At 42.9% G+C, this 17,094-nt stretch overlaps 1 protein-coding gene across 1 annotated transcript in view; it reads left to right on the top strand.

Moving 5' to 3' along the window:
* The window catches only part of PIK3CA (phosphatidylinositol-4,5-bisphosphate 3-kinase catalytic subunit alpha), a 60,880-nt gene that overhangs the window by 19,327 nt on the left and 24,459 nt on the right, over window positions 1-17,094 (top strand). Inside the window, exons 5-12 of the mRNA XM_040428258.1 lie at window positions 679-924; window positions 1,047-1,132; window positions 1,527-1,632; window positions 1,971-2,123; window positions 7,851-7,985; window positions 8,992-9,116; window positions 10,991-11,072; window positions 14,096-14,260. Of these exons, the coding sequence (XP_040284192.1) occupies window positions 679-924; window positions 1,047-1,132; window positions 1,527-1,632; window positions 1,971-2,123; window positions 7,851-7,985; window positions 8,992-9,116; window positions 10,991-11,072; window positions 14,096-14,260 (1,098 nt within the window). The remainder of the gene's footprint in view (window positions 1-678; window positions 925-1,046; window positions 1,133-1,526; window positions 1,633-1,970; window positions 2,124-7,850; window positions 7,986-8,991; window positions 9,117-10,990; window positions 11,073-14,095; window positions 14,261-17,094) is intronic.

Consider the following 17,094-nt stretch of genomic DNA (forward strand, 5'->3'; position numbering starts at 1 on the left):
CTCAATACCGGAAAAGAACTGATCAGTTTTTTCCCCATGCATTCTGAATGGAGAGCAATCCGTTCAGGATGTCTTCAGTTCAGTCCCTTAACGGCGTTTTGGACGGAGGAAATATCGCAGTATGCTGCGGTATTATCTTCGTCCAAAATTCCGGATCAGTTGCCAGAATGCTGGATCCGGCATTAATTTACATTGAAATGTATTAAAAATACTGCAATGCCGGATCTAAAAATGTGAAAAAAATAAACTGATCCGTTTGTCCATTTGACAATTGCAACGCATTCGTGAGACTGATCCGGATCAGTCTACAAATTCTGTCCGGTTGCATGCAGATTGCCTGATCCAGCAGGCAGTTCCGGCGACGGATTACTGCCTGCCGGATTACTCTGCCGCAAGTGTGAAAGTAGCTTAACAGTGCCTGACGTATCTCACTTGGGTTCTGTCATGGTTTCAGTCATTTCACTAGACAAATTAGCTCGGCATGCTGTACTATGTTGTCCACCTTTTACAGAATGTGCAACTGGTGCTCCAACGTAGATGTGCACATAGCTTGGCGCTTCAGTTCACCAATCACAGTCTAGTCTAACAACTTGGCAGAATTATCACAAGTTTTATTACATTTATAGTTCATTATATGTATTCAATTATAACTTTTAATGAGGTTTTATTATATTTCAGTATATAAGAAGCTGCATTATGCTTGGCCGGATGCCCAATTTAATGTTGATGGCCAAGGACAGCCTATACAGCCAGATCCCAGTTGATACCTTTACTATGCCCTCGTACTCGAGGAGGATTTCAACAGCAACGCCTTACATGAATGGAGAAGCCTCTGCTAAATCTCTATGGGCGATCAACAGTACTCTTAGAATAAAAATTCTCTGTGCAACATATGTCAATGTAAACATCCGAGATATTGATAAGGTACACGTTATTAATTATGCAGGGAGATATATATTATATATATATATATATATATCTATATCTATAATGCAGGGATATATATAATTTTTGTTTTGTGTAAACCCCATTTACTTTTGCTTTAGATCTATGTTCGAACTGGTATTTATCATGGAGTGGAGCCATTGTGTGACAATGTCAACACTATGCGGGTTCCCTGTTCAAATCCAAGGTGATTTTATTTCATCATTCTCTTTTGGATATTTACATCTATATTGTTTTTGTATTTGTGTAAGTTGCTATCTTTCTAGATATAGATGTCATAAATATGATCTTTTGAACTGCACTGTGTGACTTCCCTTGCTATGAAATACTGTAGAAGAAATACGAAAACCGCACATAAACACTTGTCTAGTTTGGTCTGTGTGGAGCTGTAAAATATGTCCAATGGAGACTTGTATATAAGTTTAGGGAAGGTAGATAGTGTGACCGTTCTGAATGCTCTTGTTGCAGACATGCATAAATAGTAAAATGTTTTATACAAATGAGGTTTCATAAGCTACACTTTCCTAGTTCTGTCATTTCATAAATTGCTTTCAATACGCAAATACGTCATCTGTTTCCAGGTGGAATGAATGGCTTCCCTATGACATGTACATCCCAGACTTGCCCAGAGCAGCTCGCATTTGTCTTTCCATCTGCTCGGTAAAAGGCCGGAAAGGAGCTAAAGAAGTAAGCGTTCTAGTCTTTTATAATTTTTAAGTTCTATTTCAGTTGTAGGTGCAATTTGCAATCGTGTCTCAGTCCTCAAATATTCACTTACCTGTGGCTTCCCTTGCTGATTTTGACAGATGTGGATGTCCGTCCCCAGGCCTTCTTCCTGTCACTACAGGTCTAAAGTCATAGGTCTAGGAACATGTACAGAAATCTCCATGTCCACTTTCCGCTAGTCATTGTAGAGTCCTGTGTGAATCAAAATTTGTGGGCCTGTACCCCATCTTGTTAAAAACCATTTACTTTTACGGATATGTCATTTGACGTGCTAATGTGGGCGTTTTGTCTTTTGGCAGGAACACTGCCCATTGGCATGGGGCAATATAAACTTGTTTGATTATACAGATACATTAGTCTCTGGGAAAATGGCTTTGAACTTGTGGCCTGTACCTCATGGATTAGAAGATTTGCTTAACCCTATCGGTGTCACAGGGTCCAACCCAAACAAGGTACTAAAATATTCATCCCATCTTTTAGTCCATGCGAGTCTGTGTCTATGTGCCTTTATTGTATTTTACATTCTAGATGTTCCCTGGATGATGTCCATACAATGACATTTTAGGACAAGTGCCAAATGTCTTTGTATTGTTTCAGAACAGCTTAATAAAAAAAAATCCCAATTTTTTAATCTTTATTTTTATTAGTTATTCAAAAAAATTATGTGGGACACATTAAAGAGGACCTTTCACCGATTATTACACTATGAACTAAGTATACAAACATGGAGAGCGGCGCCCGGGGATCTCACTGCACTTACTATTATCCCTGGGCGCCGCTCCGTTCTCCCGCTATGCCCTCCGGTATCTCCGCTCACTAAGTTATAGTAGGCGGAGATTTCAGTCCCTAAGTTATGGTAGGCGGAGTCTGCCCTTGTTCTGCTCTAGCGCTGGCCAATCGCAGCGCAGAGCTCACAGCCTGGGAGGTTATTTTCTCCCAGGCTATGAGCTCTGCAATGCGATTGGCCAGCACTACACTCCGCCTACCATAACTTAGTGAACGGAGATACCGGAGGTCATAGCGGGAGAACGGAGCGGCGCCCGGGGATAATAGTAAGTGCAGTGAGATCCCCGGGCGCCGCTCTACATATCTGGATACTTAGTTCATAGTGTAATAATCGGTGAAAGGTCCTCTTTAAAGGGAGTCTGTCATCAAAGTTTCACCTTTTTAACCCTTCCCATAGCTTTCTAGTAGCCTTACAGTTAATAAAAACGTTACCTTTATGAGCAATCCTGGACTTCTAAAACCAGCAAAAAACATCTTAGTTGCATATGCAAATGAGAGCTCGCAAGTGCCCAGGGGCGGCGTTACCCTCGCAGGTGCCCAGCTAGCTTAGCCTTATCGTCGCTTCCCCCTGCCCATTCTTTCCCTCTGCCCGCCTACCCTTTCCCTCTGACCTCCCATCTACTTACTTCTTGTTTGCGCAGGCGCAGGATCTCGGCGATTCAGGCCGGCGCATGCGCACTGCGATGCCCATTCCTTGTACGGCATCACAGTAATTAATGCGCACACACAGCCGGGTGTAGAGTGAAAGGTGCGCCATATGGTTTTTGGAAGGCAGATTTTGCTGGACTGTTTTTTTTGACACCATGTCCCATTTGAAGTCCCCCTGATGCAACCCTTGAGTATAAACTCCATAAAAGTGACCCCATCTAAGAAACTACACACCTCAAGGTATTCAAAACTGATTTTACAAACTTTGTTAACCCTTTAGGTGTTGCACAAGATTTAATGGAAAATAGAGATACAATTTAAAAATTTCACTTTTTTGGCAGATTTTCCATTTTAATATTTTTTTTCCAGTTACAAAGCAAGGGTTAACAGCCAAATAAAACTCATTATTTATGGCCGTGATTATGTAGTTTACAGAAACACCCCATATGTGATCGTAAAATGCTGTACGGGCACACGGCAGGGCGCAGAAGGAAAGGAATGCCATACGGTTTTTGGAAGGCAGATTTTGTTGGACTGTTTTTTTTTTTTGACACCATGTCCCATTTGAAGCCCCCCTGATGCACCCCTAGAGTAGAAACTCCAAAAAAGTGACCCCATTTTAGAAAGTACGGAATAGGGTGGCAGTATTGTTGGTACTAGTTTAGGGTACATATGATTTTTGGTTGCTCTATTACACTTTTTGTGCGGCATGGTAACAAGAAATAGCTTTTTTGGCACGTGTTTTTTTTTTGTTATTTACAACATTCATCTGACAGGTTAGATCATGTGGTAATTTTATAGAGCAGGTTGTCACGGACGCGGCGATACCTAATATGTATACAATTTTTATTTTATTTATGTACGTTTTATACAATAACTTCATTTTTAAAACCAAAAAAATGTTTTAGTGTCTCCATAGTCTAAGAGCCATAGTTTTTTCAGTTTTTGGGCGATTATCTTGAGTAGGGTCTAATTTTTTGCGGGATGAGATGACTGTTTGATTGGTACTATTTTGGCATACATGCGACTTTTTTGATCACTTTTATTACCTTTTTTGGGAAGTAAGGTGGGCAAAATTTCAATTTTCCCAGTTTTTTTATTTTTATGGCAGGGAAAGTAACATGACCGTTTTATAGATCAGGTCGTTACGGACGCGGCGATACCTAATATGTGTAGTGTACTTTATTTTTTTAATTTTTATTCAGTGATAAATGTTTTTTTTTGTTTTTTTTAAATCTTAACTTTTTTCACTTTTTTTTACTTTTTTTGACCCAGACCCACTTGGTTCTTGAAGATCCAGTGGGTCTGATGTCTGTATAATACAGTACAGAACCCTATATAGGGTTCTGTACTGTATTTTACTTGCACTGAACAGATCTATGCTTTTAGCATAGATCTGTTCAGCACCATGGACAGCAGGACGCCTGAGCAGGGGTCCTGTTGCCATAGGAACCTTCCCCGTCTGCCACAACTTCGCAGACGGGGAAGGGTGAGGAAGGGGCTTCGGGGGGCTGTCGGGGGGGCTCTCTCCCTCTCCATCGGGGGGCTGTAAAGGCACAGCAGCCCCCCGATGAGGGAGGGAGGGAGCCCCTTGACCCTGACAGTTAACTTTTTCCATACAGCGGTCCGTACGGACCGCGGTATGGAAAGGGTTAAACGGCTGACATCTGCACAGATGATAGAAGCCAACGAATTTTCAAGGGGAGGCGGGCGGGGGACCGCCTCCCGCAACGCCCCCACCGCCTGCGACACCCCTCCTGCACCACCCGCCGGCATCAAATCGTGCAGGGGGGGTGCAAAATCTTGATTTTAGGCACTCTAAAGTTTCTGATCCCCGCGGTCAGGGACCGTGGGGATCAGAAACTGCAAAAAGCGCAGCAAACCGCAGGTCTGAATTGACCTGCGGTTTGCTGCGATCGCTGACACGGGGGGGGGTCACATGACCCCCCCTGGCGTTGTGACAGGATGCCGGCTGAATGATTTCAGCCGGCATCCTGTTCAGATTAACCCCTGGGGCGCCGGAATGCCTATTTAAAGTTAGGATGTACCGGTACGCCCTGTGTCCTTAATGGGTGGGGTTAAAGGAAACAGGGATGGGTATGGCACTATAGGTGCAGAAATACGAGGAACCTATCATATTTTTTATTTTTTTAAAGTGAATAAATGAAGCATATTCTTATCAAAAAAATTACCTGTAAGAGTAAAGCAACATAGCGGGGAGATATGCCTCTCATCAATAATCAGCAGTCAATAATGAAAGAGGATTGAGCATCAAAAGCAAAATTGCAGACAAGCCTGGTTTCCAGAAATGTATCAGATGTATTACGAATGAGGACAGTCATTATATAGAGCGGAGATCCTTTAAGGGCAGATTTAACCCTATGACACTGTCTGACCTGTTACATGTGCACTTGACAGCTGAAGGCATCTCTGTTGGTCCCATGTTCATATGTGTCCGCATTGCTGAGAAAAATAATGTTTTAATATATACAAATGAACCGTTAGGAGCAACGGGGGCATTGCCGTTACACCTAGAGGCTCTGCCCTCTCTGCAATTGCTATGTCCTTTCAACTTTGACAGGGTCAGACATGATGATGTTTTTCACGGCTTAGTCCTGTCAAAGTGGAGGATGCAGCAGTTGCAGAGAGCAGAGCCTCTAGTTGTAACAGCAACTGCTGCATCCTCCACTTTGACAGGACTAAGCCGTGAAAAACATAATCCTGTCTGACCCTGTCAAAGTTGAGCGGACATGGCAATTGCAGAGAGGGCAGAGCCTCTAGGTGTAACGGCAACGCCCCTGTTGCTCCTAGAGGCTCATTTGCATATATTAAAACATTATTCTTCTCAGCAATGCAGGCACATATGAACATGGGACCAACACAGATGCCTTCAGCTGCCAAGTGCACATGTAACAGGCCAGTGTCATAGGTACGAATCTGCTGACAGATGTCCTTTAATTCAATAGTAAAGACCTCATCTTGTCGGCGGTACAGGTGAGACAAGTTGGAGTGTGGAGGAGCAGCCGTGCGCTGTATTTGCTTTGGTTTTTAGGGGGTACTTTTAAAAGATATATTAGTAGATTAGGTTAATGGGGTTGTCCCACCACAATTGTAGATGTAGCCTAGAATCTGCTCTGCCTAAAGAAACAAAGCCACTTAACTAGTCACCGGCGCTCCATTCCATTGCTGAGATTCCATCCCTGCTGCTTATGGTGCTCAGTGAATGGCTGCCATGGTCCAAGTGATGACAGACCGGATTTTATACTTCCGGTCGGCACAGGACTAGAAGCAGTGGGGACAGGGACCTTGTAAAAGAGAGCCAGTGACTAGGGAAGTGGCTTTGATTCTTTAGGCAGAGCAGATAAATCTACAATTGTGGTACAGGTCAGACAACCCCTTTTTAAAGGTTAAATATTTCCTGAAATGAAGGTTAATCTGTTGCTGCTGCCACACCTAGAAGACCTAGAATGTGTGGAAAGAGAACCGCATGCATATATGTAATATCACCAATTTTAATAAACATTTAGATCAGGAGCCTATCAACGGACAACTTTAGAATCTAGAGCAATGCATATGTTTGGCTCAAAAAGCTAAGTGGCTGGATCTCATGAGCCATCACTACATGGATGGCAATTCTACCTGAGATGGTTATGCTTGTAGATGGCCATCTGTTTGCTCGGACCTTAGTTTCATATAACTGTAAGGCCTCTTTCACACGGGCGTGTGTGAGGGCCGGACAAAATGCGTGTGCGTTGCGGGAAAATGCGCAATTTTTTGGCACTAGTGCAAAGCATTTTAATGCGTTTTGCACGCACGTGAGAAAAATCTGCATGTTTGGTACCCGAACCCGGACTTAACAGAAGTTTGGTTTTGGGATCGGTGTTGTGTAGATTTTATTATTTTCCCTTATAACATGGTTATATGGGGAAAATAATTGCATTCTTAATACAGACTGCTTAGTAAAATAGGGATGGAGGGGTTAAAAATAATAAATTTAACTCTCCCCATCCACTTTGATTGCGTAGCGGATCTCCTCTTCTTTCTACTTTCTTCAGGACCTGGCTAAAGGACCTTTTTGATGACGTCACTGCACTCATCACATGGTCCATCACTATGGTGATGGACCATGTCATGAGCGCAGTGACATCAAAGGTTTTTTAGCCAGGTCCTGAAGAAAGTAGAAAGAAGAGGAGATCCGCTACGCAATCAAGTGGATGGGGAGAGTTAAATTTGTTGTTTTTTAACCCCTCAATGGACATTTTACTAAGCAGTCTGTATTAAGAATGCCATTTTCCCTTATAACCATGTTATAAGGGAAAATAATAAAGATCGGGTCCCCATCTCGATTGTCTCCTAGCAACCAGGCGTGAAAATCGCACCGCATCCGCACTTGCTTGCGGATGCTTGCGATTTTCACGCAGCCCCATTCACTTCACCACAATATAGAGCATGCTGCGATTTTCACGCAATGCACAAGTGATGCGTGAAAATCACTGCTCATGTACACAGCCCCATTGAAGTGAATAGGTCCGGATTCAGTGCGGGTGTAATGCGTTCAACTCACGCATTGCACCCGCGCGGAATTCTCGCCCGTGTGAAAGGGGCCTAAGATATCCATTTTATTGCAAATTGACTGTAGAGTTTTGCTTCAGTTACTAGACCATAAATCTACTGTCACCAGTGAGTTATTGGTTACCCATTTGTGTCTAATTTATTTAACTTCTTTTGTTGTTGGACTTTTTCAGGAAACTCCCTGCCTAGAGCTTGAATTTGACTGTTTCAGTAGCCCAGTCAAGTTCCCAGATATGACGGCAATAGAAGAGCATGCAAACAAAGCTCTAGAGCGAGAGATGGGCTACAATTACAGCCATTCCGGACAGGTAAATTAATAAAATTTATTATGCCTCATCCAAGAGATTTCAGATTATAGTCTATAGTAAATACAGTAGATTTTATTTATTTTTTTTCTTCTGCCAATGCTGTTTTATATTTATATTTTCAGTATACTGCAGAATATTGCTTTGGTTCCCTTTAGCAACTCTCTGGTTCAATGAAGAAAAAAAAAAAAAAACACATTAAGGGCTCATTCACACGAACGTATGAATGGATCCACATCCGTTCTGCAATTTTGTGCACCGGGTGTGGACCCATTCATTTCAATGAGGCTGCAAAAGATGCACATCCGTTGTTCCGTTCCGCGGCTCCCCAAAAATTATAGATCATGTCCTATTCTTATCAGTAATCACATTTTCTATATATCGCCGGCCCTATGAGGAATGCACACGGCCGGTATCGGTGTTTTGCAGATCCACAATTTGCAAGCAAGGCACAGTCGTGCCAATGCACCCCAACTGTGGAACAAACAGAACCGGATGCCGCCTTTTTCATCTTTTTAGCTGCAGATCTGCCAGTTCCCAGGCTCCACTTTTGCCATCCAAGATGGCCACACCACTTCTCAGACTGCCTGATGCATACTGTGCAATTGGTAACCTAAGACACTTCCTGCTGCTCTCGGATTGGCTTGTGAGCAGGCTGGACATGTAGGAAGTGTCTTTGGCTACCTATGAGCAGTGCGTATCAGGCAGTTTGATAAGTTGTGCAGCCATCTTGGATGGCAGAGAGGAGTCCAAGAATTAGTGTATCTGCAGCTTAAAAGATGAAAAGGAGGTGTCCATATAAGTGTTCTGTTAGTTCCCCACTTTATACAAACTTTTTTCCTGAACCGGAGGGGTGCTTTAACGCTCCACAGTATTGGAGCTGTCTGTTGGCATTCTTACAACGGACAACTTTTTTATTTCCTTGTGTATTGTGAACTGTTTAAGATGCCAAGGGAGACGATAACAACATTAGTATGATTTATATATTATGGTAATGTTATTTTTTCAGACTAGCAGAATAGCCAGAGATAATGAAGTCAGAGAAAGTGATAAAGAGCAGCTGAAAGCCATTTCTACTCGGGACCCTCTCTCTGAAATCACTGAGCAAGAAAAAGAATTCCTTTGGAGCCACAGGTGTCTTTCATGCTTCTATGTTCAGTGGGTCTGATAGAAATGTAGTTGTACAAAAATTCTATTCCAAAAACTAAATGGGTCTGGGTTGACACAATCTCGTTCCCTATGTACTGTTGAGGTGGTTGTGTATGCATATCTGTGTGAATGCTGCGTCTGATTTCATATGGAGCATAAATGCTTTCCAGCGTGTAGCTAGTAAAAGTATTGTGACAGTAGCACTATACATTAAGTGTGCGACTACACCTTCTCACAGAAGTTCACGTTGGTAAGATTTAAGCTGTATCTTATTGGCCCATTTTCAGTGGTTATGCAGCACTTACTGTATAATCCTTGCAGCTCATGATGGAGAACAGAGAGGTCATCACTGCTATAGAAGAGTTTGGCTTCTTCATGAGCTTCACCACCCACCCACCACTGATCGACAGCTTTCTTCTAATGGCTTATTCACACAGTCAGTGTTTGCCAAAACCAGATGCGTCTCTATACACAGAACAGGTGCAGATCTTTTCCTTATACCTTATGTCTGTGGAGGCTCCAGTCCTGGTGTTAGCTCGAAGACACTGATGGAAATCACTGATCAAAACACTGGCATGTGAATAAGGCTTAGGGCGCATTCACACGACTGCGCTGTGTTTTGTGGTCTGCAAATTGCAGAGCTGCAAAACACAGATGCCGCCTGCATGCATTCCTCAATTTGCAGAATGGAACGGGCGGCCCATTATAGAAATGCCTATTCTTGGACATGCTCTAAATTTTTTTGCAGGGCCGTGGAACGGAACAACTTTTGCGGACCCATTCATATGGCCGTGTGAATGAGGCTTAAGGAAAGGCAATGGCTGGTGTGTGGGGATAGTTGGTGCTCATGATTAAGTCAAACTCTTCTCCGGCACACACTGCAAGGTTTATATAGTAAGTGCTCCACAACCACCGAACATAAGCAGATAAATCAGCGTGTGTCACTACTTTATGCTGTTCTCAGTGAGGATAGCAAATAGTTAATGACTGGTTACCTTTAAACCTTATCTTGCCAAGCACTTGTAAGTACATTGTGACTTTAAATGCTTATCACATGTAGAATATGTTTTATAGATAATTTCAGCCCATTATTATAAACACATATAAGCAGTCTTTTAAATTGTAAAATGTTTATATCGCTACACCTGCTGTTTTCTATTGAGCAGCCCTTCTGTGTCAGCCTCAGTAAATGTGCCGAGGTGGACACACATGCTCAGTCTTGTCTCTTTCTTTGCGCCCTTAGGTGTGTGAGGGATTCCTTGTATGTTGAGCTGGCTACTTCTGAAGCAGCAGCTTCTTGTTTTGCTTTCTCAGAGACAAAGTGCAATCAACCAATGAATTTTTATTTTATTTTTTTAGTAACAAGCGTTCAAAACATCCTATATAGCCCCGAATTATACAAATGAATACTATGGGGGTCATTTATTAAGACCGGCGTTGTAGGCGCTGGTCTTAATATCCCATATAGCTGGCGGTGGATCCGCCGGCCTCTACATAACTTCAGCGGACCCACCGCTACTTTGAAATGTAGGACATCCCTGTCTGCGCCACGCCCCTTTTTTAGACCTGGCGTGAGCGGGGAAAAGTCACAGAATGGGGCACGAAGCACCTTTGTGCCGCAATTTGCGCCAGATATACACCTAATATAGGCTTATTTCAGGTTTGCAAATGACCCTCTTTAAGTTGTCCTGCAAACATTAAGCCCTCTCACTGCTCCGTAGAAAGAAAGGAAAAAAAAGTCAAGGGTCCTGGGATGCACAATCCTGGATGTTATCTGTGCTGAATGCAAAGCCAATACTAGTCAAAGGTGAAGCTTTTCTTATGCTAGTGTATCATGATCTCATTCCTTGTTTTTTCAGGCTTTATTGCCAAAATACTCCAGAAGTCCTTCCTAAGCTGCTCCTAGCTGTGAAATGGAATTGCAGAGATGATGTTTCACAGGTAAAATAGACTTTGGATATTGATTTGTACCAGATCACGCCCCACATTCTCCTATTATGTAAATCTGTTTGCTGTTTCTGAAGCGTGTTGTAGCAAAGAACAGTTGTCCTCTTGCTATTGCAGTACTTCTCAGGATTCCAGAAGATCGCCACAGCACGATAAAAATAAAAAAAACTATTTGGCACCTACATTTTTAGACTTTGGAGCCAAAGGCAACTAAGTTATTTATTTTATTTATTTACTTTATTTTTTTACCAAAGTCCTGCTGCAAAGACACAGACTTAAATTGATTATCTATCCTCAGGATAGAGCATGATCAGTGGGGGGGGTATGATACTCCCGGCCGATCAGCAGTTTGAAGAGTAGGTGTTGCTACATTTGAGAGCTGCTTCCTCTTCATTACACCGCCTGTCATCTCTGAAGTGCAGTGTAATTACAAGTTCTCACTCCATTCACTTCAATGGAGTACTAGTAATTAAACTAGGCTGCTGCTGCAGAGGACTCCTGCACAACGGAAACCAGACGGATCCGTTATGCGGCCAATAGACTTCTATTATGACAGAATCCAAAATGAAATGCCACTTAAACTTGTTGAGTTCCATGTATAACAGTGTATGGTACATGGCTATGCTGCCTCTAGTTGCGCCAGCTGGACACATTGTTTTCTGTAAATGCTTTCATCAGACCACAGTTTAGTGTAAAAGTTTTCTTTACTTCTAGTTATGTTTATTTTGGTGTCAAGATTTTTTGACCGAGCCAGTGGTACTCCGGTTTTTAGCCTGTCCGGCTTCTGAGCTTACTTTTTTAAAGGCCTCCTTAGTGATAGGGGAAGTAACTATAAGGGTGGCTGCAGACGGTGCAGATTTGTGTGCAGAAGGGTAAAATCTGCACATGAAAAGCACAACAATTGACCAGCTGCAGATTTCAAAATCCGCACAACAGGTCAATTTCCATACCTAAGAAAAAAACAGTGTACATGAGAGTTGTCTAATCTCATACACGTTACTAGGACTGTATTACACTACAGTTTTTCTGCACGAAAATCCGCACGCAATCTCCATCGTGTGCAGCCACCCTTACTCAGAAAGAAGGAAGCTTTGAACGGTTGTAATGTTTCAGTAACACACCTTTCTCAGTAGGTGCAAAGTAGTAAGCAGTCTATGAATTAGTTTCATGCATACAAATGCATCTAGATAAATCAGTCAGTCCCCCGACAATGTAACATTTATCACCTGTCCAGTCAACAGGTAATCAAGGTTTTATGCTGGAATAGCCCTTTTAAGGATCACGGTGTTGATGTATGGCAACCAGTTTCAACAGGCGTGGACTGCTCTTTCCTGAGCATTCAGAAACCTTTCTAGTTTCACTTTTATGACCCTCAGCTTAGAAGGTTGTGAAAATTGCAATAACTGAACTCTCTGGAGTCAAGGTGATTTGACTGCTGTAGAGCAGGGCATTTGTTCTGGAAGTTGTTAGTGCTATTCTCAAATCGGTAAAATATCCGAAGGTAGATTGTACAGATTTCTCCTTTAACCCCATTCCTGACAGTACGGCGGATGTTGGCTCCTGCTCTGGAGCGAAGTGATCGTCATCGCTACCGGGTGCCTACTGTTTCATACAGCAGACACCCGTGGCTTATGTCTGAGATCCACAGTAATGCCAACTGCGGACATTTAACCCCTCAAATGCCATGGTCAAATGTGACTATGGCATCTGAGAGGCCGGAAACGTGCGCTTCACTTCTAGGAACGCCTCCTCCTGGCAGAGATCGGGGAGGGCATTGCATGTAAGTAATGAGCATGTACATGGGACCAACACAGATGCCTTCAGCTGCCAAGTGCACATGTAACAGGTCAGCCAGTTTCATGGGTACAAATCTGCTGACAGATGCCCTTTAAAGGGGACCTAAATCTTTGCTAAAAACATGAAGGTGTGGCAGCTATTCAGAGCACTCTGCATATTTAGGTTTTAGGCTACATTCACATGTCCATGGTGTGTTGCGGACCCGCAAATTGCGGGTCCGCAACACACCAGCCCGTCACCCCCATAGAAATGCCTATTCTTGTCCGCAAGCTGCGGACAAGAATAGGACATGCTCTATCTTTTTGCGGAGCTGCGGACCCAAAATCGGGGTCGCGCTCCGCAATTGCAGCTGCAGACAGCACACTGTGTGCTGTCCGCATCCATTCCGTCCCCATAGAGAATGAATGGGTCCGCACCCGTTCCGCAAAATTGCGGACACATTTTGCGGACGTGTGAATGGAGCCTTATGGGCTCTACTCTGCTTTTCCAGTGTGCGGGGAACGTATATATACTATCTATGGATCCATACTCCACATGCTGGAAAACCTGAACGTGCAGAGAGCACTCTGAGACGCGCTGCTGAACCTTAATGGTTTCAGCGAAGGTTTAGGTGTGCCATAAAGGCTATGGATTCATTTTGGGGCATTTTGTTTTTATTATTGCATTCTACTTGGTCTTTATTAAAATTATCAATTTGTTGTCTTTCAGTTTTCACTGTCCTGCAGACCGTGCTTTCTGCTTTTAACTGAAATCTTTCATAGAGCTGCTTTGTTGGCTTGATCTGTAACCCTTTTCCCTTTTCAGCTCATAAACCATATTATCAGTTTGATTGAGTTTAAATGAGTGTTTGAGCTGTTAGGGATAAAGAGATGAGTGCTATAGATAGGGCTGTCTGAGCAGTTCTCTTGACGAGGATCAGTCTACAGATGCAGTAAAAACTGAAGACTGTGGTAGACAAACTAGACCAATTAGAAAATTGTTAGCCCACGATAATAGAATACACTAATTAAAAATGCTCCCCAAAGGCGTCCATGGTCTTTAAATCCCTTACTGGAAGGAGTCTTTGACCTAGGATCTTATTATTCTCATGCAGAACACCAGAAGCTGTGTGCTTGAAATCTGTTGTGCAGCATTTTCATACGGTTGTATATCTTATATTCATTACATTATTACATGACTTAATAATAAATCATACAATTTCTACTGTTATCAATACACAGATGTACTGTCTGCTGAAAGACTGGCCTCCAATCCGACCCGAGCAAGCAATGGAACTGCTGGATTTTAACTACCCAGACAGGATTGTACGGTCGTTTGCAGTTACATGCCTTGAGAAGTATCTGACTGATGACAAGCTGTCACAGTTTCTAATCCAGCTAGTGCAGGTAATGTAGTTTAAATATGTGTATAAACAAGAAACCGAACTGGATCGCACCAATACTATGCTTTAATAAATATGTGCTGTCCTAGAAGTAAAACATTCATTCAGAGAATTATAATGCACTAGGAATAATGTAGACTAGTAGTCTGTTTAAAGGGGGTTATCCAACCGCTGTCTCCTACCTAATTTTACATTAATTAAAATAGAACATGTGCACGATATTTGCTGGGAGTCTCTTGGCCGCCTTGGCAACTGTCCTGCCCACATTTAGAATATACTCTCCACACCTGATGTCAGATTAGGACAGAGAGAGGGTCTGGACAACTTGTTTAAACACCCCACCACCACCACCACCAGCGATCAGCCCATACACCGTTTTTCAAGCAGAAAAAGTCTATGTTTTGAATAAAGGGTCACTTCTAAAGGTTGTTCTAACTGCAATACAGCTGTTAGGCTACTTTCACACTAGCGTTTTTGCTGAATTCGGCTGGGCTCTGCAAAAATGCTTCCATTACTGATAATACAACCATCTGCATTCGTTATGAACGGATCCGGTTGTATTATCTTTAAAGAGGACCTTTCATCATGCTAGCTCTAGTCTAATTTTTATCCTACCTTTTATAGGGCAGCCCCCACTGATGCCATGGCACTTCTTCTTCTTTTTTTTTTTTCTCTACAGAACCCCCCCGTTTGTCCTCTGTTGGCCCCGTATATTTTGGCGCATTAGATTATAATAAAACAACGCAGTTATACTAGGCGGAGACTTGTATTCTTGGTTATATTAGGCAGAGACTTGTATTTTCCCTGGGAGTGGTTATCTTCTCCCTGGCTGTGACCGCATCCAATCAGAGCGCACCGCTCTTAGCCAGGGAGAATGAGCTCAAGTTCTCACGAGAACTTGAGCGTGTAGACATCCTTGAGCTCATTCTCCCTGGCTAAGAGCGGTGCGCTCTGATTGGATGCGCTCACAGCCAGGGAGAAGATAACCACTCCAAGGGAAAATACAAGTCTCTGCCTAGTATAACAGTCGCCTCATTATAATATAAGGCGCCAAAATATATATGGGGCTAACAGCGGACGAACGGGGGATTCTGTAGAAGAAGAAAAAAGTGCCATGGCATCAGTGGGGGCCGCCCTATAAGGTAGGATAATAATTAGACTAGACTGATGAACGGTCCTCTTTAACATAGCCAAGACGGATCCGTCATGAACTCCATTGAAAGTCAATGGGGGACGGATCAGTTTTCTATAGTGTCAGAGTTAAACTCCATTGACTTGCATTGTGGGTCATGATGGATCCGTCTTACTCCGCATCCCAGGACAGAAAGAAAACTGCAGCTTGTTGCGGTTTGCTCTCCGGTATGGGAACGCAACCAAACGAAACAGAATGCTTTTTGGAGCGTTCTGTTCTGTTCAGTTATGTTTTGTCCCCATTGACATTGAATGGGGGCAAAACGGAAGCGTTTTTCTCCGTTATTGAGACCCTGTGATGGATGTCAATAACGGAAAGTACAGGGAGTGCAGAATTATTAGGCAAGTTGTATTTTTGAGGATTAATTTTATTATTGAACAACAACCATGTTCTCAATGAACCCAAAAAACTCATTAATATCAAAGCTGAATATTTTTGGAAGTAGTTTTTAGTTTGTTTTTAGTTTTAGCTATTTTAGGGGGATATCTGTGTGTGCAGGTGACTATTACTGTGCATAATTATTAGGCAACTTAACAAAAAACAAATATATACCCATTTCAATTATTTATTTTTACCAGTGAAACCAATATAACATCTCAACATTCACAAATATACATTTCTGACATTCAAAAAAACAAAAAACAAATCGGTGACCAATATAGCCACCTTTCTTTGCAAGGACACTCAAAAGCCTGCCATCCATGGATTCTGTCAGTGTTTTGATCTGTTCACCATCAACATTGCGTGCAGCAGCAACCACAGCCTCCCAGACACTGTTCAGAGAGGTGTACTGTTTTCCCTCCTTGTAAATCTCACATTTGATGATGGACCACAGGTTCTCAATGGGTTTCAGATCAGGTGAACAAGGAGGCCATGTCATTAGATTTTCTTCTTTTATACCCTTTCTTGCCAGCCACGCTGTGGAGTACTTGGACGCGTGTGATGGAGCATTGTCCTGCATGAAAATCATGTTTTTCTTGAAGGATGCAGACTTCTTCCTGTACCACTGCTTGAAGAAGGTGTCTTCCAGAAACTGGCAGTAGGACTGGGAGTTGAGCATGACTCCATCCTCAACCCGAAAAGGCCCCACAAGCTCATCTTTGATGATACCAGCCCAAACCAGTACTCCACCTCCACCTTGCTGGCGTCTGAGTCGGACTGGAGCTCTCTGCCCTTTACCAATCCAGCCACGGGCCCATCCATCTGGCCCATCAAGACTCACTCTCATTTCATCAGTCCATAAAACCTTAGAAAAATCAGTCTTGAGATATTTCTTGGCCCAGTCTTGACATTTCAGCTTGTGTGTCTTGTTCAGTGGTGGTCGTCTTTCAGCCTTTCTTACCTTGGCCATGTCTGAGTATTGCACACCTTGTGCTTTTGGGCACTCCAGTGATGTTGCAGCTCTGAAATATGGCCAAACTGGTGGCAAGTGGCATCTTGGCATCTGCACGCTTGACTTTTCTCAGTTCATGGGCAGTTATTTTGCGCCTTGGTTTTTCCACACGCTTCTTGCGACCCTGTTGACTATTTTGAATGAAACGCTTGATTGTTCGATGATCACGCTTCAGAAGCTTTGCAATTTTAAGAGTGCTGCATCCCTCTGCAAGATATCTCACTATTTACTTTTCTGAGCCTGTCAAGTCCTT

Source organism: Bufo bufo, chromosome 4, assembly GCF_905171765.1.
Source record: "Bufo bufo chromosome 4, aBufBuf1.1, whole genome shotgun sequence".
In the NCBI taxonomy this organism is placed as follows: Eukaryota; Metazoa; Chordata; class Amphibia; order Anura; family Bufonidae; genus Bufo; species Bufo bufo.